This window comes from Galeopterus variegatus, unplaced genomic scaffold (genome assembly GCF_000696425.1).
Source record: "Galeopterus variegatus unplaced genomic scaffold, G_variegatus-3.0.2 Scaffold3725, whole genome shotgun sequence".
Lineage (NCBI taxonomy): Eukaryota > Metazoa > Chordata > Mammalia > Dermoptera > Cynocephalidae > Galeopterus > Galeopterus variegatus.
In genome coordinates, this window is record NW_007729836.1 from 50,331 (window position 1) to 73,970 (window position 23,640).

The following is a 23,640-nucleotide window of genomic DNA, read 5'->3' on the forward strand; positions in this document are numbered from 1 at the left end:
CCCTCTCCCACACAAGGCACAAAATGCCAGCACCTCGGGGCCCACCTGGGTACCTGAGGTACGGAGAAGGGGACCGGACCCTCCTCCCATAACCAGGCACACTGCACCGGTACCTCAGGGCCCGCCCAGGGACCCAGGACATGGAGAAGGGGCTGGACCCCTCTCCCACAACCAGGCACATGGCGCCAGCACCTTGGGGCCTACCCAGGGACAAGAGGCATGGAGAAGGGGACCAAACACACCCCACTACCAGGCATACTGCCAGTGCCAAGGTGCATGCCAAAAACAGCACCTCCACATAGGTGGCCCACCACAGCCACCACAATAACCATGGCTGCTACAGAAGTGGCTAGACACCCAGCCACCATGTAGATGGTCCACCAACCACTGGAGTGCATTCACACAAGAAGAGTCCCAGCAGAGACAAAAAAAAAAAAAGAAGAGGATGTCTCTTTCCACAAAATCCATTTCAGAGTAACAGAAGAAGCATCTGCTCTATGATAATATTGGGAGACCTGATCACATCTCTCAGCATTGGACAGATTATTTAGGCAACAAGTTAACAGAGTAACTATTATTCTTTCAGAAGGAAAGAAGAAATCTAGGGCAATTAGAGGGGGGAGGGGGAGGGAATGGGGGAAGGTGAGAGGTTGGACAAGGGGCATAAAGAATAATCATGCTTTGTAATAATACATATGCTAGTAATATTGATTTAATCAACATATCTCAATGTTCAACCCCCAAAATATGTATAATCGATTTTGGCTCAATAAATAAATTTTAAAAAATAAAAATTAAAAAAAACAAAAACAGATATAAGAAGGAAACAACAAAGATGACTACAGAAATATATGAAATAGAGAGTTACAAAAACAATAGACAAAATCAACAAAACCAAAAGTTGATTCTTTAAAAAGGTCAACAAAATTTGCAAATCTTTATCTAACTGACCAAGAATAAAAGAGAGAAGACCGAAATTACCAAAATCAGAAATAAAGCAGGGCCATTATTACATTGTCGTTATGGTTTTTTGTGGTGGTAGGATTTAGTTTCTTTCTCTTGCTCATTTGCATTTTTGTTCTACCAGTGGGTTTGTTCTTTCTTCTGTATCTGTATTGTGGTAGTGACTATTGTTTTTCAGGTTCCAGATGCAGGACTTCCTTAAGGATTTCTTATAAGGCTGGTTGTGTGTTGGTAAACTCCCACAGTTTTTGTTTGTCTGGAAAAAACACTATTTTTCTCTCATTTCTGAAGGATACTCTTGCTGGCTATAGTAATTTTAGCTGGCAGGTTTTTTCCTTTCAGTATTTTGAATATATCATCCCATCTTCTTCTGGCCTATAGAGTTTCTGTTGAGAAGTCTGCTGTTAGTCTGATAGGGGCCCCCTTATAGGTGACTTGACACTTTTCTCTTGCTTCTTTTAGGATTCTCTCTTTGTCTCTGAGCTTTGTCAGTTTGACTATAATGTGTCTTGGAGAGGACCTTTTTGGGTTGCATCTGTTTGGGGATCTTTGAGTCCCCTGGCTCTGAAGGTCTGTGTCTCATCCTACACCTGGGAAGTTTTCCATGGTCATTTCATTGAATAGGTTTTCCACGCCCTTTCCTTTCTCCTGTCCTTCTGGAAACCCATGGTTTGAATGTTTGTGCACTTAAGGTCTGCTAGTTCTCTGAGATTTTCTTCATTCTCTAAAATTCTTTTTCCTTTTTTTTTTTTGGTCTGCCTCAGTTATTTTGAAAAGACTATCTTCAAGATCAGAAATTCTTTCTTCTGCTTGTTCTAGCCTACTGCTTAAGCCTTTGGTTGTGTTTTTTATTTTACTGTGTGAATCCTTGAGTTCCATGAGTTCTGCTACCTTCTTTTTTAAGGTATTCATCTCTTTGTAAATTTCCTCCTTCAAATTCTGAATTTTCTTTTTCTTATTTCATTATGTTATCTAACTGAGTTTTCTCATATCTCAATGTTTCCCTAATATTGTTGCTTGGCATTACTTTTCAGTCATTTAAAGTGTTTCCTGCTCTATAGGGGCTGATATTTGAGAATTACTGTATTCTTTTGGTGGTGTCATATTTTCTTGGGTTTTCATATTTCTGGTATTTCTACATTAATGTCTGGTCATCTGATAGAGCAGTTGCTTTTGCTACCACTCTGGAGTGGGCTTTGAGGAGAGAGATGTCCTCTTCTTTTTCCAGTCTCCACTGGTGAATCTCCTTGTGTTGATGCAGTCGTGTGGTGGGCTACCTGCACAGTGTCTGTGGCTATTGCTGTGGTGTCAAAACACTTTTGTGTCAGCCATGGCTGTGGTGATGGCTTTGGTGGGCCATCCATGCAAAAGTGGTGTTTTTGACATTCTCTCTTGCCTGCTTCTGGGTAAAGGGGGTGGCTGCCCTCAATTCCCACCCAGGACCCCAGGCATTACTGTCTTGTCTGCTTCCAGGCAGAGGGGCTATTTCTATTTCAATTTAACTAACATGAAATAAAACTAAAACTTCAGTTCCTTGGTTGCACTAGCCACATTCCAAGCATTCATTAGCCACATGTGGTGAGTGGCTACTGGATTAGACAACACAATGTAGAACATTTCTATGACTGCAAAAAGTTCTATTGGACAAAACAGCTCTGGAGCTACATGAGCCTTTTCTCTAGAAGGAGGCAATATAAATTTCCCTCGGATTTACTAACTCTTGTTAGCAACCAAAGCTCAATAATAAATAAACCCATTTTTAGTGGATGTGTTATATACATCTTTGACATTTCCATGCACAAGATTACTATATTCAGATTAATGTATAGAATCAATAGAGGAGAAAAATATGAGGACAGAGAAAAATAAAAATAAGAAAGAGGCAAAGAGAATGAGATCCTCCTCACCCCACAAAAAATAACAATAAAAGAAAAAATTCTTCTGGGTTACTGCACCTTATTGTTTCCTTTATAAATAACAATTATCAGAATTTACAATTTTTTTGTGTGGTTAATTTTTTTTTATTATCTGTCTGTAACGTGCCTCTTTTATTCTTTAAAGTTTTCCCACTGTGTAGAAATCGCTCAATTAATATATTTGTTGAATGAATGAATGAATGGATGCTCTTATCATACCTTATTGTTCACCTGGATTATATATTCTAGAATGTTTTCACCACTTTAAAAAACAAGTGTTAATTCCGTTACTGAAATAGTTGGTTTTTCACTGTGAAACCACTTTTCTACTTTTAACCTTAACACACCAGAATTCCTCTTTTCAATAAAGGTTTTCACACTGTGAATTGGACGATTTTACCTATGGAGGAGAAAATAATTTAGGTTTGATTTACTTTACATCCTTGGAGTCTTCTGCTAATGTTGGAAAGTTGTTTGACATTTAAAAGCCATTTTATGGCCTTTACCTTGAACTTTGGAGGTTACAATTTGATTCAACATTTACCTCATTGTTTTGAGCCAAAGCAGACTTAATCTGGGTGAATCAAAGATGAATGAGAGTGATCTTGCTCTATTTCTCTTAACCCCCTCCAGGGTCTGCTACATAATTTGCAGGCCCGATGCAAAATAAAAATATGGGGTGCTTGTTCAAAAGCCAGGAAAAAAGTACCATTAAAGGTATTCAAATATAAAGCCTTTCCTTTCATCTGATCTCTCTCTCTCAACTTGTCATGTTTTTTTTTTTAATTTGCTATTTACCTTTGTTCCAGTAAAAAACAATTTTAATTATTAGCATAAAATTTATTATCCATCTTTATATTGCATAAGGCCAGTTTTAAATGCACTACACTTGTATGTGGAATCACAAAAACACATTTTGTAGTTTATACATACTTATGTAGTTTGTTTTTTAACAGTACAGTGAACAAAACTAACTCAGCTGTTTTTATTTCACTTCTTGATAACACACACATTCTACGAATTTCAAGATGGTGACAGCAGGTTATTAAAATTAGCTGAGTACCTGTGTGACCACTGGTCACACAGTCACAAAGCTGGCCTGTTCTCAATTCTGTCCCAATCCCAACATGAAGTAGCTTCTCAGAAAACATTGACCTCTTTGAAATCACACCAGGAAAACAGTGAGAATAACAACTTCAAAAAAAGTTCCACTTGCCTCACAAAATACTTGGAATTAGAAAAGTTAACACTGTTAGCACAATGTATCTGCCCTTCAGAAATATGTTAATCAGGTTGCCTAAGCTGCTCTCCAGGACGCCTACTCCTGTGCTAAAGTGCTGAGGCCAAAATATTATCATCTCCATTGAGACTACCTGTCAAGGAAAAGTTCTTGCCCCTGACTTAGTGGAAGGCTAACTTAGTGGAAGATATGTAACCAAAGGGGTCTCTCACCCTGTATACCCTGATGGCTGCAGGTGTTAGAATCTGGCAGACCTGGTTTCAGGCCTGTCTGAGATCTGCCATTTAGTATCAATATGACCTTGAGCACGTGACCCAACATCTCTGGGTTTGTTTCCTCATCTGTAAAATGAGGATAATATTAGAACCCATCACACAGAGCTTTTGTTAAGGTTAAATACGATAACATAACTATGGGGCTAAGCCCAGATCCTGTTTTTCAGAAAGTGCTCAATGAGTAGAAACTGCTATAACTGTTATTATAACTATGTATATAACCTCAGTCACATCTTGGTAAAACATCTTTCCCCAGTTTTCCAGTTATTTTCTCACCTTCCTGATAAGTATTTTCTTAAGAAATGAGTCAATAGAAATCTCTATTTTCTAAACACAGCTCCTTAAACAAGGAATGCAGAGCTCCCTCTGCTAGAAGAAAAGCCAGAAATGAATTAAATTAAATTAATCACACTGTTTATAAATAATTGTTTAAGCAACATGAGACAAGACTTGTTTCCTGGGTACATCATGCCCTGTGCTGAACAGTTGGGACTGTTATTTTGAATGTGCCTTCTGGCTTTTAAATTACCTGTAGGCATTTTTTTGACCCAACATAAAACACCCTAACCATGTCAAACAAGTTGGGTACATTCTGTGTGTATGTCTTCCCCCTTTTGCTCTGCAGGTGCTCACACAGTTAGGGTTCTGCACAGCGGCCTTCTGAGATTGGTGCCCACAATAGTGAGGGATTGTGCATGCCACCCTGCAGGGCAAGCCCCAAAAGAACACCAGCTCTAGAAATACCCAAAAGGGTTTATCGGATGTCAAGAGTGGAGGCAACATGGTGTGATGCCCTGGCCTTTGACTCTGGCTGCACATGACAGGCACCTAGGATCTCTTAAACAATACCTGAGCCTGGGCTCCACTTGTAGAGACTCTATTTTCATTGGTTTGGTTGGAGACCAGAAATCCATAGATTTTGGGAGATCTAATGTACAGCAGTTTGAGAGCCACTGGTGTACTGGAAGGAGCAGGTGACATGTCTTCTAATCCCTTCCTGGTCACCACGCAGCCATCATCTCTCTCAGCACCAATAAAATGAGGAAGTTGAATTAGATAAAAGCTTTAAGTTTAGGTTTGGCTGCATATCTTAAGACTACTGAGATTGGACCACTAGTTTTCAATCGGGGACAATTTTGCTTACCAGAGGACATTTGGCAATGTCTGGAGGCATTTTTGGTTGTCACAACTGGGGAGTGCTATTGGCATCTAGTCGGTGGGGGCCAAGGATGCTGCTAAATATGTGACAATGCACGGGACAGCCTCCCACAACAAAGAATTGTCTGGCCCCAAATTTCAAGACAGTGCTAAGATTGAGAAACCCTGCTTTAAACTAGTCCTCTGGGCTTTGCAATGGAGAACTTCTTTGTCACTACCAGAAGAAAGCAGGAGAGGTCTTCCAGCAATGCCAGGAGGTGCAGCCCCTGCACTATTTGTCTCCTTTCAATCCATATCCATTCTCAAGACAAGACAAGTGGGAGAAAAAACCTTGTAGAAGGTATTGATGTTGTTCCTAGGAGGAAGGGTCTTGAACTTCCATGGTTACAATGCCAGCAGTATCCTTGCTGATAAGTCTTTTCCACAAGGCAGGCTCTATGAGCTTGTTCTCTCACAGCATGTACTTGGCAAGGACACAGCCCTCCCAATTTAGTCAGAGCAGCTGTTCAGGAAGGAATCGCCTCCAAAGCACACTAACAGACCCACTGGAAAACCATAATCCCATGTAAATGTGTGTTTAGTCCATAGCGTAATGAGTAAGGTCCCTGGCCCATAAAAAGGGTAGAGGCTTCATCTTATAGTGCAAATTGACAAACTGGAGCATGTTCAGAGGAGGATGAATACCGTGATTTTCTCTGCAGAATTCATGATACATGAAGAGCACTGGAAGGAACTAGGGATGCTGAGCTTAGAGCAAAAGGGATTCAGGGCATAAGCGTTGTTATTACATATCTGATGTGCTCTTATGGGAAAGAGGGATCTGACTTGTTCTGCATGGCCCCAGGGAGAAAGGTAGGCTACAAAGGGTTGAGGTTATGAGAATATGTATTTCAGCACAAAATGAAATGGACTGCCCTATGAGGGAGTTTCTAGTAAAGTAGAAGGAGAAAATTGGATGTCACTGGAAGCATTGACTGATCTCTAGTCAGCATTTCTAAGAAAGGGGGAGGAGATTTTTTTCTTTCTTTAATTAATTATTATTAGCATATTCATCATCACAGATTATAGTCTTTCACCATGCCCTTCACCTGACCTATCACTTCCCATCTCCCCTCTCTCCCTACCCCCCATCTCTAGTATATCCTTTGGTCTTTTTCTTTCTCTCTTTCTTTCTTTGTTTCTCTTCCTCTCTTTTTCTCTTTCTTTCTTTCCTTCTTTCTTAGCACCCAGTTATGAATGAGAACAGGTAGTATTTCTCTTTCTGCGTCTGGCTTAGAGGAGATTGAAGGAGATGTTCTCAAACCCTTCTTTTGTGATCTTGCAGTTATAGAATCACAGATCTTTCCACAATGCAGTTAAATAGAGGAGAGAGCAAAGACTACTTTAGCCAGTGTGACATTTTGTTTGATTGAAACTGGAGAACTTCTAGAAAGATTACCAGTGAGAAAAGATATGTCAAGGTAATATTGTCATTTTCAGGGGCCCTTCTAGTTTTCTCTAATGATTCTGCTGGCAGTCTGTGGCTAGGAGAAAATGTTGACATTTCTAAGAGAGAAATGTCTGTATGGATGCTCAGTTGTACCCAGCTGACTTGATGCCTGAGATTGTATTTGAGGAAGGTATTGGTCATATCCCAATCAGGATAAATTTCTGTTGTTAGAAGCTTTAATATAAAAGGAGATTTGCAAGGAGAAGTTGCTCTGGGCTGGGATTAAGGAGATGTCCCCTCAATCTGGTTTTTATAATACTTCTTTCTTCACATAGATACATTTAGGACCCGAACTTCAGGCTCTGGAAAGAAGAAGGCAGAATCCCAATTTAGGAGGAACTGGGTTACTGATGAAGTAGTTTAATATTATGGTTAAAAGCATAGGAGCTGCTGTGTGACAGACCATAGTTTGACTTCTATGAAGCTGCATGATCCTGGGCAAGTTCCTTGAGCTCTTGGTGCCTCAGTTTCTTCCTGTGCAAAATGGGAGCAAAGGGGGTTCTTGCCTCATAAAACTGTTGCGAGGCTTTTATGAGATACTGTACATATAGAGCCTGGAACAAAGTAAGTTATTGGTAAATTGTATTCTCATTGTCATAATCATCATCTTATTAAGCAAACAGGTAGGAACCCTGGTTAGTAGGACAAGACTCCTACTTCTGGAGCTCTAGTTTGTTATGGGAACAGGGTCTGACGGGAAATAGTTTGCTATCAAAAGCACCATAAGGTCCTCCTGAAAAGGAACAGAATAGATCCTGAGCAGTGGGTTGAGACGGAGGAACAGAAGTCCTTTGACAGCAAGGATAGGAGGGCCATGGGGAAAGGAGCCATGCAGAGTTCTAGCTGCTGTCCTTCTGGAAATGCTGGGAAGCCTTCTCCAGCCCATGAGCAAGAAGACCCCTGAATGGCTTCTGATTACAAAAACAAGCAACGGGGAATGCACTGGGTTATATTCAGCCAACGAACCAAGAACCTACTTTTCAGAACACAATTTCCAAATAGTCTTTTCTTATTTCCATGCCTATTTCCGGTTATTTTTAACAGGATTCTTAGAAACATTTCACAGTTAGAATTGCTCTTGGAGCGGTGTTTTGTTTTGTTTTGTTTTTCCTAAAAAATGAGTGAATCTATATTTTGATAAACCTGACAAAGAAATATATTTGGTATCTGGTCATGTTCCCTTTATCTTTTCAGGCATTTCTTTTCTTCGCTGGCTGGTATAATTTAACTTTTTGCTCTATTTGTAAGTTGGTATTGCCTACTTTGAGTTTCTGACTTTAGGGAAAGTAGTGTGTATGCATGCACATGAGTGTGTGTGTACACATATACATATACACACACATAAACACACATGTACATGTATACATGCAGACATGTGAGTAATTGTCATATTTAATAACTAGTTGCTTTTGGAATGATTTGGTTTCCCTGTCCAGACATCACCATCTTCGTCTTCATTCTCATCATCTTAGCAGCTGCCATTTACTGAGCACTGTTTTATCTGCCTGGCATTGAGCTAAGTACATTACAGCATATGCCATCTCATTGAATCCTTACTGTGTGGAGCAGGTATTATCATCTCTGTTTTACTATGGGGAAATTAGACTCAGAGAGATTAAATAACTTGGCCAAGACTCCACAACTGGTGAGTGTTAGGCCCAGGATTCTAATACACATTCATCTGATTTCAAAGCCCTTGCCATTAACCACCAAGCTATGCCCCTTGCTAGTTAACTCAAAACTCTTTTAAGAATGCAAAAGTGTTAATTCTTAGACATGGGGAGAGCTTCAGAAGTGATCTGGTCAAATATTGCCAATGATACAATGATCTCTCCTACAACTTCTCTGGCCAGTAGCTGTCTCTCTCTCCTCTCAATGAGGGGCAGCTCATTACTATCCAAAGCAAAGCGTTCTGTTGCTTGAACAGCCCTAATTGTTGCAATGTTTGGTCAAATTTTACTCCCCTGTGTTTGAACATTATACAAGCTTAGAATTTTATAGGTAGAAGTGATAATAGAGCTTGAGCATTCTGATGGTTTTCAAACATTTTTTTCAGGTGTGGAAATCTTTTGTTGAAATGAATGACAGTAGAACTGCTTTGATCAGAGCAGGTATTGGTATGGGATGTGTGTACACAGAATCATGGCCACTGCCCCATCCCTCCAATGTCTCCTATGGATACTCGATGAGCTTATTTGTTATAGTCATGTAAAAAATAACCTGAAATAGACCACTGAACCCAATATTTTACAGACAAGAAAATTGAGGTTCATAGAACTTAAGAAGTTTGCCTAAGGTACTGCGGCCATATCAGCAGAGGAACAAGGACCAGAACCCAGGTCTAAGAACCAGGTCTAGGCTACCTTCTCACTTACTCATTAATTCATCCATTTATTTGCGCTTTATTATTACATTTCTAGTAGGATCCAGGCAATGTTCTAAGAAGAGGAGATACAGCAGAGACCTAGATAGGCAAGCACCCTGCCATTAAAGAGCATATAATCAAGCTTTTACCCTCTCACTTCTTTTTGATGGTTCAGGCCCTGCCACTGGAAGCCACGCAAAACGCATGCACACAAATTAATCAGGCCACACTGGGTAACTTTGACATTCAGTCCAGTTTTTCCATGACTTTCCAAAAGGCTGAGCTCTAGAATTGAATGCAATTCTATTCACATATTTTGATGATTATAGGGAGCCCTTTCCTCAACAGGGTTGCAAATTACAATTTACTTTTTCTGCCTCTGGTTTTCTTTTAGGACTACGTGTTATAATATAATCATGGGGAGAGAAGCTGTTTCACATGTATCATTCAGGAGGATGGAAAGGCCATTCAGATAAGTGGGATTTTAAACTGCAAATTCCAGCTGGATTGCACTGTAATAGAATAACCTTGAGCAGTATAGTGTGACTTGCCGTGGGAGATAGTGAAGGTCATGTAAAGCCCTTCTTGGCCTGACCCAATCTAGTTTTCTGCCTCATTTCCCCCAACTTTCCCCCTGTAGCCTTGCTCCCCGCACCTAACTCTTTGTGCAATAAGCATTTAAGATTGGTCAGCTTTTCCCAAATAATCAGTTCTCTTGCCTCTGGATCATTTCTGCTGTCTAGAATGCTCTGTCCCACTTTCCTCCCTGGCACAAGCCTGCTCCATTTCTCCAGGCACTTTTCCAATAGGAGCTCTCTAAACTTTCCTGAACCCCACCCTCTCAATCTCTGAGCAACAATTAATTGCTTCCTCCTCTGGATTCTCTTACCACCTGCTTCTCCTCTTGGAGGCTCAGCTCATTCTGCGGGATCTTAAGTACTCTCTCTGTACCTGACTCACTTGGGTGCCTCTCAAGAGCAGTGCCTAAAAGTTGAGGGTACCTGTTGGGTAAAGTTGCATATTTCGTGACCATGGTTCAGTGAGGGTCTGAGTGAAGATCCTGGCTTCACCACTCTCTGGAGGTTCAACCTGGCGCAAGTTACCAGGCATCATTCTACTCAACTAGTGCCTGCAAAAAATAAAACCTATGTGATAGGATTGTGATGAAGATTAAATGAGATCATCCATGATTTGCTTCACACAGTCATTGGCACATAATAAACTCTCAGTAAATGTTGGCTGTTTTTATTATGAATCCGTATTTTCTCCTAGACATTTTTAGATTCTCTCATATTGAAATGATTCAACAGAAAAGGCAGGAAAGGGCCGGCCTGGTGGCGCACTGCTACAGTGTGCCGCTTGGAAGCGCGGCGGCGCTCCCGCCGAGAGTTCGGATCCCACATACAGACCGGCTGCTCACTGGCTGAGCGAGGTGCGGGCGCAACACTGAGGATTGCGATCCGTTGCCGGTCACGAAAAAAGACAAAAAGGAAAAAAGAAAAAAAGAAAAAAAAAGAAAAGGCAGGAAAACAGCCTGGGCCCACAAAGACTCAAAATGCCAATCCTTTTATTTGTCTTTTAGGAACTGTGGTAGACAATGGGGGAAAACATCTCACCAGGTGATTGGTTTGACCTCATCCTTATATATGCATGTTGAGAAATAGGGAAAGAGGTACATTGGGCTGATTCTGATTTGATCCTGCACTTTGGCGTATTGGAACATAGACATATCTGAGACTGGTGATTGAATTAAACAGCCCCTGGGAATATATTATGTCCAGAGGCCTCATGGTTAGGCATCCCGAACTGTGCAGACTTAGCTATGTGGGGTCCTTTCTACAAGCAGCACAAAGTAGTAGAAAGACCACTGGCTTGAGATCCTGGAGCTTCTGCCATGTGGATGGGTTGCTTTACGTTCTTGTCAAGACATGAAGCTCTCTGCAATTCATTTTTCATCTTTCTCATAGAGGTCTCTATCACTTGCATGCTACTTTCATGATTTTTTTTTACCATATCAGCCATTATTTATTTACTATTTGTCTTTATATACATTTGTAATCTAAATAAATATAGTTGTGAAGGAAAATCTGTATCATGACCTTAAATGCAAAACCATAAAGAGAAGATAATTTAAAAACTAAATGCAGTGAAAACAAAACAAAGTTTAACTTGATCCTGTTGCTTGCCAAAGGCTCTGAGCCTGAGGCAGCTCTGCATCTGTTAGTTATTAGAGACTTGTTAAAGCCAGAGTGTGGCCAAACTGAGTCTTTTCCTTTAAAATAAGCAGGATAAGTAAAAAAATAATTTTAATACCCTTGCTGTGATTCAAATTACTTAACGCTGTGACTGTTGTCTAGCATATCACCCGCTAAACACATCCCATGTCTGGGAAACACTTGATCTTCCAGCATCAATATTCCAGAGTATTCTGGTTGATAGTCAATCTAAGGACAAATAAAGAAATTGACCTAGAGCATTGCTTTTTGAATAAATGAACTTGCTGATAACTTGTTACAAATCACTGTTCACTATTTGCTGTTTATAGACAACCATTCGTTTTCACCAGCTAATGGTACCCAGGCATTCTAGTTTTCATCACATGCACAGCACCTAAAGAAATATTGCTTGGTGCATATCTCTTTACATTTTTACCTTCTTATCTTCGTGATTTATCACCAAGTCTTTTCTTATCTCTTCATCTTCAGTGTCACAAAAATCAATAAATAGCTCCTTGTCCACTTTGCTAAAATGGATTGTTTTTATCAATTGCTTCCATTCTGATCCCTTTGGAGCTCCCCTGAGTGCCTCACACTTTTAGCTCTGGCCCTCTGATTTGCTGGTTCTTTCTCACTATTGCCTCCTAAGAAGTCTCTATCTCTAAGCTCTCTCTCAGGCGTGAATAGAACAGTTGGAAATCCACTTGCTCAGAGAATCTCCTACTCCTGTGTGCATAAGAATCAGCTGAGAGAAGTTTTTAAAAATGTGGATATCTGCTCTCCCCACCGCACCCCTGCCTTCCCGCCCACCCTGTTAGAGGTCTGTGTGGATCCTGGGAATCTGTATCTGTTATAGGTACCCAGTATAATTCTCATGCTCACAGCCTCTGGACCTTTGAGAAAGATGAAAACTAGTGATTCTTGTTCTCTCTGTCCTCCTTCTCTCCCTCATTCTGGAACACAAGTAATTGTAAGTCGGTTTCATTAACTGGTAATATTAAACTTCATCACAAAACTCTCCCCACCACACAAATGATTTCCATGTTTCCCAGTGGATAGAATTCCTGGTTTGGGAGGCAGAATGCCTGATTTATAGCACTAAATCCACCATTACCCATCAATCAATCCATGCCCGTACATTGTATTTCTGTTCTCCTCTAAAATGGAAATAGTACTCTGTACCTTTCTTCTTACAGTTTTGTGTGGAAGAATATATGAAAGTACTTTATAAATTGTAAAGGGTTTTACCAAAGCCATTAAAACAACAAAAAAAACTACATTTAAAAAACTCATCTGTTAAAATATTGGAGAAAGATTCCTTTTAAATGATGTTTTGCGTCAGGGATTTTTGTGTGGCTCTGCCAATGTTTCTGATCAAGCATATGTTTGAGGACAGTTGTGATCTCACTGCATTTTAAGTTGTGGCACCTCAGTCCCATCCTCTCTTGCCCTACCCAGATACATTTAACAGCTTTGCAATGTAATTTCACAGATTCAGAAACTGAGGTTTTTTAGATTCTTTAATAGAAATCAAAAAACTACCCTCCCAGTGTTTCCAGCAAAACCTCTTCCCTCCACACAGAATATAAAGTATCAGATACTAACAATAGAATATTAAAAGCCAAATTTGAAGCAATTACCCACAGCTTTGGAGAACAGACCCACACACAGCTGGTGCCCAATCAGAAAGCCTGTATCTGTCACCCACCATCCCTGCTACTCATAGAATCAGAGTGTCAGAGCTGCAAAGGATCTTATAGATCATCCTCCCTCTCATTTAACAAGTGGGGAAAGTGAGGCACAGGAAGGGACTAAGTCATCCAGAGTCACTAAGCTGGAGGCTAAACAGGTCCTGTCTTCTGGTTCACTGCTCGCATCGCCGCACTCTGCTGCTTCCTTTGCTGAGTTAGTAGGGTGACCTTGTAGTCGCGAGTAAAAGGGGCTTGCTGAGTGGTAAAGCCTCATGCACCAGGTGTGATCTGTTGCACCAGAAGGAGATCTCTTGTCATGCCGCATAATGCACCGTCATTTTTTATCTCGAATGAAACTCAAAGGGCAGATGACACTAAAGTGTAGACTATTAGCAGTTATGTCAGTACAATAGAGTAAACTGAGACTGTTAGGCCCAACCAGGACATAAGTCACCCTGTCATTATTCTCAAGTCCTCCTTTGCTCCATTGAGAGGGAGGTGGTGTTTGGAGTCCTGTGTGGAGTTAGAGGTTGGGCCATTGTCTTTCCTTTTCTATGGCTCCTTTCTTTGGCCAGGGTTATATCAATGTAGACTCAATAAAAAGGAGTGGCACCAGGCATCAAATAGCAATTCTAGGATAATTTCAATCTTTATTTGAATCTCTAGAAGAATAGTATGAGAGCCAATATAACCTTTGGGAAACACTTCTCAAAGAACCTCCTCCTCTCTTTCCAACTGCTCTGGAATCTTTGACACACTCCACCCCATTGCTTTCTTTATCCCTCATCTTCCTGCCTTGCCTTCCATCCTGTCTCCTTTTTGAACTCTTTATGATGTTCATTCACATAGCCTTCTCTCTTACTATGTCTTCCCTACTTTCCTCCTGCCTTTGCAGGATATTTTTTTTTCCTTTTCCACCTAGTCTCCCCAGTTGTACATCCCCCCAAAAATTAGGAGCCCATCTTGCAATGACTCTCTCTAATGGGCGGGAGGGATTAACAGGAAAGAGTCCCATGTTAACATCCCATTCATACTGTGTTGCAATAAAAGAAGCCACATCACACTGTAGGCTTCCCATGCATGGAAGAGATATAACATGCTCTCCTGCACATATTCATTTGACCTGGAGTCTGCCATAGTGGGACAAGGAGATGCTAGGGACAACAGGACATGAACACTGAACTTAGCAGTGATAGTTCTCAAGATGGCGAGTGGCAATACAGCAGAACAATTAAAAGCACAGATTTTGGTATCAAAATGACCTAAATGTAAGGTTTGACTCTGCCAATCATTAACTGTGTACACTTGGGCAAATTATTAAAACTCTCTGAAACTTGATTTCCTTATCTGTTAAATGGGTATAAAATACATGAATTAATTCATATAATGCACTTAGTTCAGTACCTGGCACATGAGTGCTGCCCTAATGGGGTGGTTGTTTGTACCATTACTAATAATGACAATAATAACGAATATGATACCAAGGGAGTCTGGCCATGAGAAATGAGACATTCTCCCTTCCTCCTTTTCTCCCTCTCTCTCCTTCCTTCTCCTCTTTCCTTCCTTTGTTTTTTCTTCCATTCACTCTTTTTTTTTCTTGATAGATATATTCAATGAATAAGATAAATAAAAATTTAAGACAGCATGTAAAGATGTGAGGGCACATCTTGAGTTACCTAGGGAACTTACACTTTAAAACAGCATGTGGAAAATCTGGAAGAAGGAATATACAACCAAGGATGAATCAAAGCTATGTTCAAAGCAAGTAGCAAACCCAGAATAGTTAGATCTCATTATTTAGGGAAGAAATCTTGCATATTCTGCTGCAGTAAGAATAGACTTCCAACTGGAAAGAAGAGAACGTTGTAAGGAGAAAGTTGCTGTCCAGGACTGATGGAAAGCATTTAACTATCTCTGAGCCAAGTTGTACTGTATCTCAGGGGCTTAAAGGAACTGCCTGATAACATCTCTGAATGATGCTCTTCTAAGACTGGGGAAATAGTGGAACCTTGGAGATCAGTAAATATTGCGCCAATTCTTCAAGAAAACTAAAGCTAGATTTCAGAGACTATAGACTCATAGCTTGAAATAGATCTTACCAAAATTCTAAAACACTTATTCCACAAATGATTTGTGCACAAAGATCAGTGTTGTTTTATTAAAAAGTAATTCATGCCAAATAATTGTATTATCTGTTAATACAGATTTTCTGTTTGGCAGTGATATCTCAGCAAGTCATTGGACAGTGGTCATTATGGGAAATAATCTGGAAAGCATAATATATAACAGTTATTAAAGAAAATGGGAATGTGTAGCCTGGAGAAGAGAAAACTGGGAGGATATAATTAGTAGAGGGTAGAATTTGAGTGAGCCTGGCAACCACCAGCTAGACATTGTAAGGAGGCAGATTAACAGGCTATTTCTAATAGCTAAAGTTGCTCCAAATTAATATGCACTGACCTATCACTGGAGATTCCTAGGTAGAGGCTAAACGACCACCCAAACAAGTGGTACAAACGGGTTCCTGCATTGGGTGGGCTCTTTCACTAGATGATCCGTGACGTCCATTCCAACTTTGAGGTTCTATGATCTTCTCCTCTCTCCAGGGATGCAGTGGAGTGTGGTGGCCAGTGGGACAGTCAGTGCCACCCCCCAGCAACTTCTCCTTTGGTGGCTGCTCAGCCTGGTGACACTTAGGCCCTTGGGACAATGACCCAGAAGACAGCCATGCTTCTGAGAGAGGGCCAGGTCCTAAGCTGCTGCCTGTGCATGACTGCACCTAAGGCCTCCCAACCGCTGGTGCAGGCACCCCACGCACACCGGCTTTACCCCCGAGATTCCAGCAGGTGGCGTTGGAGAGAGTCAGGGGACAGAACGGCCTCCACTTTTCATTTCCCAGTACCCCCACTTCCTGGAGTTTCTGCTCTTGCCTCACAGTCTCTGGTGTCCACAACATGTTTCCCATACTGTGCATGGTCTGTCTCACTCATGTTCCAAACATGATCGTGCATTGTGTCCTATCTCACTGATAAATGTCTCCAAATACGTCTTCTTTGCTGTGTCTACACACAGAAATTGTCAAAACACATCCTCCCTGTGCCTGTCTTGGTCAGAGTCATGTTCCAACAGCTCACAGTTTTTGCTTGGTCACATCTGTCACAGCCATGTTCAAACTCCCCACTGTCTCTTCTTCCTCCTGTTCTGTGCCAGACACTAGCACACTTTCTTCCCTGTGTCTGGGGCCAGACGTGCGTCCTCTTGGCCGCCTTTGTGTCAGTTACAGTCTTCCACTTGCTCTTTCTTATGTCTAGTGTCAGCTCTTTTCTTCAGGACGTGCTCCATTTATTTACCACGGAAGACACAAGGGCAGAAATCTGTCAAAGGAAAATGGTCTCCGCAGCATCCCTGGAGAGAAGCTGAAGACAGACAGCTTCCTCCCAGTGCCATGGCCGCAAGACTGCTCTGAGATGCTTGCTCTCCCGTCGGGCTAGAATGGGACGTCTTCTCCTAAAGAGCCTTGGGCAAAGCTGGCAGCATTGCAGATGTTTATTAAGACTTTGAAATCTTTTCCGTGAGCTTGTGGTGAAGCCCACAGTACCAATTTAAAACTCTTGAATCTGGCCTTGTTGCTCCCAAAGGAGCGAACTGTTGGAAATTCACACTGTGTGGGCTCTTCGCTCCGGGCAGTCCCCTAGGTGGAGGAGGCAGGACCCAGCAGTGCTGGGAATGGGAAAGCAATGTGTGACTTGAAGTCAGAGGACCCAGGTCCCAGCACTGGCTCTGCTCCTAATCTGCTGTGAGATCTTGAATAACGTCCTTCCATCTCTGGACCTCACTTTCTACATCTGTCAACTCAAGCTTGGACCAGGGAATGTCTATGATTTCCTTCCTTTTTATGAACAACAGGATGCTGCTACAGCCATCTGCTACCTCGAACAGCCAGGCCTGCCTGCCTTTTGGCTTTGTTTCAAAGTAACTACTGTCTTCGTTTGGGCCTTCTAGAGCCCAGACCTTGCCAGCTTTGCCCTTCAGATTAACTCTGGTTGTCTTTCATTCAAAGTTGAGTCCATAGCTCTTGCCAGCTGCCCCAGAGCAAAGGTCCCAGGGAGATAAATACCACTTCCCAGAGCTGTGTGAGGCTTTAATTTTGATCTTGGCTGTGGTTCGATAGCATCTCATCTCAGGACTATTCGTCATACTCTCTTTCCTCTTGCTGCTTATGAAGTATCAGTTATCATTTCTGTTGATGTTTACTTTAGTTCTGGAACCAAACCCAACAGGAAAGAGACTTTGGAATGAGGAAGAGAAGATTGCCCAAACCAGCCAAATGCCAAGAAAACATTCTCTGTCCTGTGAAAGCTTAATTTAATTGGAGAGAAGGTCATGCCTTAGGCAAGGGAAACAGTCCCCGAAAGAGAAACGTTATTTAGAACTCCTGAATGCTGTTGAGAAATATTTCTTCATGCTGAAATGCTCCCTGTGCAAGTTGGGACTCTTGCTGATCAGTGGAGCAGATTCGACTGGGGAATCTATTCTTGTCAAACATGAAGAAAATTAATTTAAATTCTAACTTGCACACTGACTCTGTGGCTGGACCAATCCCCTTTGGTTTTTCAAGTCGTCATTTCTCTGCCATCACTAGGCTCAGCAACCACCCTTAGGAGTCAAGTGCCATTTTGAGGATGGTTCTTTTCCAGTACAAAGAAGGATGCAACAAGCTTCTGAGACCTGTGGCTCTGGACCCATGATGAGACCACCCACTCTGCTGTGGCTGCCATACATCCTACCCGCCACCTCCATGAGAACGTTGGTGAGGAGGGCACAGCTTGGAAGCAGCAAGGGCACTGAGTCCATTCCTGACTTCCCAAGTGAATTGAACTAATAGTTGAATGTCTATGGCCCCAGAGATCTCTCCTGCCTACTTCAAAAAATTGTCATGGAGATAAATAACATAATTTTTATGAAAACATTCTGTAAATCATAAAATGCCATTCTATATGTTTATTTTTACTTTGGATGTTTTGGATTACTGTAGATGTGCCTGAGTTCTCAAGGAGTAATTTATTCACCAGGAGGTGGACCAATTTAGAAAATGAATGTTCTATGTTGAAAAATAATACCCAAGGAGTACCCTTTGGGTGCCAATTGTTCCAAATCCACACCTCCTCATTTGGTCACTCCAGGTTGCCCAACATACGGATTTATACATCACAAACATTTTCATTTAAGGGGATTTTGTTTGTTCTCAAAGTAAAGAGGTGGATGGGAGACATGTGGACTACAGGCTAATTTTGATAAGAATGAGCCTAATGTTTTATATAATTTCAAAGTCACGTGAAGTAAATTAAAATGCTGTTTGCCATGAAAAAGTGTAGTTGGAGAAAAAACAGACCTGGGCCATCAAAATCATTCCCACACTGTAAATTCAATATATATGCATATATATGTATAAATGCTATGAAAAAAATCAAACACAGACCAGGCTACGAATGACGGGCTAACAAGAGTTACATAAAGAGTCTACTAAGACACCGACCAGATAATTTTTGAGATTTTTTTCTGATCTGATAGTCTATGTAAATTATTAATTATGGTTTAATGTTATTTTATTTAACACCTTAATTTTGTTTACATTTTTAATAGAGTAGAATTACAAATGGGCCACTTGTATGGTTTATAATGCACTTAGTCTCCTTGTGTAATCAACATCTAAAGTACATGTGTGCCCATTATACAGAACGTAAAACTTAATTTTATAATTTTGAAGGATTACAAATTTTGATCATGGCTGCATCTTTAGTTTTATGAAATTGTTAGTTGTATCTATGATTTATTTGAAGCTAAGGCTTTGAAAGTACTAGGATCCTCAATACTAACTTTGTTTCCTTGGAAAGCACCCTTGGCTTTATGATTACCTATTTTTTGATGTGGTTCCCAGGAATGTGTTCTGGGAAAAATAGGAGCCTACGTAGACTTTTTTTTATTGATAAATTCTATTTATTGATAAACATTGATAAGTTACACACATGTTTATATGAGTGCATTCTGTAAATGTTTATATAAGTTATATATTAAAGGAAATCTTAAGTCCTGAAACGAATAACTGAATTTTGAATGTGCGATACAGTGCCAAAGTCATCCCCCATGACTCCGTTCTGCAAAGCTGCTCTGTAGCCACCAGGAGCTCAGTGCATCTCCCAGAAGTCAGGATCATTTGAAGCTGGAGTATTTTCTGTCTCTGGTATCAGAATCTCCTCAAAGTATCAGAACCGTTAGATAATGTGACTCTACCTATCTGTCTGTCTGTCTGTCAACTTCATCAAGGCCTCATGAACTAGGACAGATCTCTCTGACATGGTCACTCCACAAGCAAAGGATGAGAATCCATCCCAGCCATTCTCAGGGCATAAACCATTTGGATCCATTCAAGGCAATGTGACAGTTGTATATCAAGATGTCTTGGACTGAGGTTATGAAACATGTGCCTCCTTAACTTTTTTTTTTTTTTTTTTTGGTGTTATGACCCATGAAGGAGCTCAGCGTCCAGCTCCCTTAGGCCCAAATTATGTGTCAATGAAATCCGGGTCTAAAGCCCTAAACAGCTGAACCGGGGAATTTCCTCTACTGGTCTGTGATAGTGCCCGTCTTTCCTTTTGTCCTTAGTTCCTCTGAAGCAGTGTTCATAATACTTCTGTGAGCTATTTTACCAGGTAGCAACCCTTTTCTCAGAATCATACCTCCCACTTACTTACAAACCTTTTCCTCCATATAGGAAAAATAGAATTAAAAGATAATACAAATCTTTCCATGAACTTTTTGAAGTACCCTTGTACTCCATCTCCTGAAACTTCCTTCCTAGAATGAAAACCTGAGCCTTCCCTGGCGGTGAAGCACCTGCTATGTCCAGACAGAGTACTACATCCCGGAAACCTCCTGTAGAAGCAGTCTCCAGACTAACCAAGCCTTTGGAGACTGTCTCCTTTCTTGCTTGTTTTCCTAATTGTCTAGCTTCACTTTGGAACAGCCATCCCCAGACTCATTCAAGGGGGGAGAAACTAGCATTGATTTAGCACTTACTGTGGGCTAGGTGATTTCTATTTGTTATGTGGTTTAATTCTCTCAACAGCACTACAGTGATAAACAGATATTTTTTGAACACCCCACTATGTGCCAAGTTTTATCGCCACAGGTCTATTAATAAACAATACTGACAGGGTCTCTGCTCTTTCTTGTCAGGAACCAGAAAATAAACAAGGAGACATATATATATGAATTAGATATATTTATTACTGACATGTGCTGTAAGGAACATGAAAAACAGATATGTGTAAGGGGGTGGAGGTGTACCGTTAGCTGGAGTAGTTAGGGAAGGCTTAAAAGAGGAGAACACTGTGACTGGGGACAAAAATGCTGAGGGGTCAGTCATATGTTTTATCTGTAGGAATATCATGTCAGACAAAGGAAATAGCAAATACAAAGTCTCTTGGGCAGGAGTGGGCTTGGCATGGGTGGCTGGAGCTCAGTGAATGTGGGAAAAGTGGTGGGAGATGGCATCACAGAAGTAAGTTAAATCTGATAATAATTCAGTAACATTAGATACAATTCACCAGTCACTTCCTATGTGTGAGCCTTGGTGGGAAGCACTTTACATTAATTACTCATTTAACCCTATAGGGTAAGTATCATTTTCCCATCATATGGATGAAGAACTGAGCTGAACAACAGAGAAGTTAATGTGAAATTTGCCGAAGGACAAAGACATTACTTAGAGCTAGAAATGAAACCCAGGCCCTGCCAAGTCTAGCCTTTCTCCCCCACATCATTTACTGAGAGGACTGGATCCACCAGAGGTTTGTCTTCTTTAGCTGCAAGAACTATGCTTGAAATGGATGGATTCTCTTCTTGCACACTTTTTTCCTTTGCCTCCCTTTTTTCCCATGCAGTGTTGACTGCCGACAAGCAAAGATGCATTTGCATGATGGATCTTCACTGATCTTAAGTTAGCTAATTCCAAATAGCATCTAATTGGAAAGAAAAATCAATTCGTGGCCAGCCAGAGCGTGGTTTCTATTAAAACTCTTCATTTTACCAGAAAGAAGGGGAAATCAATCTGATTACATAATCAGTAGGTTTTTCTCATGCACTTCCTTATCTCCGTCTTTACTGACATCATCCTTCAACAACTGACTTTATCTTTCATCTCTACTGGGGCATTAGGCTCTAAAAGATGTCTTTGAGCATGCCATTTCCCTTACCAAAACCTCTCAAGGACTCTTCACTGACTACTAAATTCTAGGCTTTTCATAGTATTGATTGATTGATTGATTGATCGATTGATTGATCGATCGATTGATTGATTGATTGTCTACTATTAACAGTTTTGCCCACCCTGTTATTCTTTTCCAGTCCTGCAAAGCAAATGATGGGCTCCGTGTTCCACTCACTTTCTCTCTGCATTTTCACATTCAGGCTCCTGGTCCTGCTGTTCTTCCCATCGGGCACACTTCCCCTGGCGTCTCCTACATGGCACATCTCAAATGCCGCTTTCTACTTGAAGTCTTTTCCAGGCTCCAGGGCAGCATGAGGTGTTTGACCTATTCCAGTCCCCAAACACTTTATTTGTTCTTCTCCTATGACATTTCGATATGCTTTTCAGTGTGGTTCATTAATTATGCACTTTCTGAGCTCCCCTACCAGATTTTGAGCTCCTTGAGAACAGCGGTCAATTCCTACTGTTCATCTTAGTGCCACACACAGGTTTTTGTGCACTGAAGCTATCCAATAAATTCATTGAATCCATACTTGAAGAATTAGGAGTTTTTCTTTGTTTATGTCCTCTGCACTGCATCGTCCCACTTGGCTCTTTCAGCCCCAAATCTCACTGCTCTGCCATTTAATACTCCACCCCCTGCAAAAGCTGCAGCCTTCTGATAAGAGGAAAATCTTGTGACAGTTTTGAATAAAATCAAGATGTTTATCATATTTCTTGCAAGCAATAAAAGGATTAGAGTTTGAAAATACCATTATTTCCTTCATATATGGCAAGTTTATTTTCTTTTTTGGTTCACGTCTAGGTGCTAAAAAATAACTTAAGCAGTAATGATGAAACTGAAGTTGTGGGAGTTACTTGACATTGGAGAATCCTAGAGGATATTGGCCACCATTATAATGGTGTTTCACCAATAATGGCATTTATTGAGACAGCATGGATTGAATGAAGGTGGACCAGACCATGGGAGTAGAATGGACACAGTGAGAATTAATCAGGCTGGGGTGTGATAGAGCATTGTTTGAAAGATGTCAGAAAATGTCTTCTTTTTCTGCAGCATCCTTCCTAACTTGTATGACTGGGCATATCCCTGCCCCTTTCTGCCTTAAGTTTTGCCATCTATAAACTGAGAAACTTTCTTTGCTTAAGACCTTAGACTTTGGCATTAGATAGACATGGGTTGAGTTCCAGGCTCTGCTAGTTACTGGTTGTGTGATGATGGGCAAATTCCTTAACTGTCGGAGCCTCGGCTTCTTCTTTGCGGAGGGATAATGATAGCACATTCCCCAGAGTGTTGTTCTGAGGCTTCAGTGGGTTACAGATGATAAACAGTCATTCATAGTCTCTGGCGTATGGTAAGCTCTCACTGAAGTGTAGCTGTTGCTGTTATTACTCTGGGTTCCATGACATTTGAAATTCAGAAGCAGCATGTACAGTCATATGGAAAGGGTGTTGAGAAACCAGGAGCAGGGAGAGGTGGGGGAAGTGGCAGGTGGTGATTGTTTCTATGCCAGTTCTCTAATCTGAAAGGGGCGAGGTAAAAAGACTATTAAGGGGAAGATGGAGATGGTAAAGATTTGGCTATGGAGACAGAGAAGAAAGATGCACATAATGAGCATAGACAAGACATGAAGTGTAGTCGTCATTCAATGTCTTGTTATGGAGCTCCTAAAATGTCTCAGGATCTTCTCCAATTCATGTGTCTCATAATAACCAGAAGCAACAGTCACACTTCACCTTCTAAAAGGGTGAAAGGAAGCAATTGTATTGAGCATCGAAGATATGTCCATCAGTACTACCTAGACGCTTTATGTATCTTATAATATTTAATTCTCAAAAGAAAAAAAAAGCCTTGACTGGATTGAATCCCAGCTCCCCAACTTGCCAATTGAGTTTCTTTGGGCAAGTTAATTAATTTCTCTGAGCTTCAGTTTCTTTACTGGTAAAAATAGAGGTGTTACACTATATAACTTGTGAGGTTGTATAATTTAAATAAAATTATATATATTATAGCAATCAGAACACTGACAGGTAGATCATTGGTAGTTATTATTATTT

The 23,640-nt window shown here is 40.9% G+C and overlaps 1 protein-coding gene across 3 annotated transcripts in view; it reads left to right on the forward strand.

The window, feature by feature from the left end:
• HTR4 (5-hydroxytryptamine (serotonin) receptor 4, G protein-coupled) overlaps positions 1 to 23,640 on the forward strand; it is a 104,259-nt gene that overhangs the window by 47,312 nt on the left and 33,307 nt on the right. Inside the window, exon 5 of one of the 3 annotated variants that reach the window (XM_008585804.1) lies at positions 15,920 to 16,336. The exons of 1 other annotated variant lie outside the window; for it this stretch is intronic. In XM_008585804.1, coding sequence (XP_008584026.1) covers positions 15,920 to 16,010 — 91 coding nt within the window. In that variant the 3' untranslated portion in view covers positions 16,011 to 16,336. Of the gene's footprint in view, positions 1 to 9,800; positions 10,032 to 15,919; positions 16,337 to 23,640 lie in introns of those variants that run through there. One more of the 3 variants, XM_008585805.1, reaches the window with a different exon arrangement.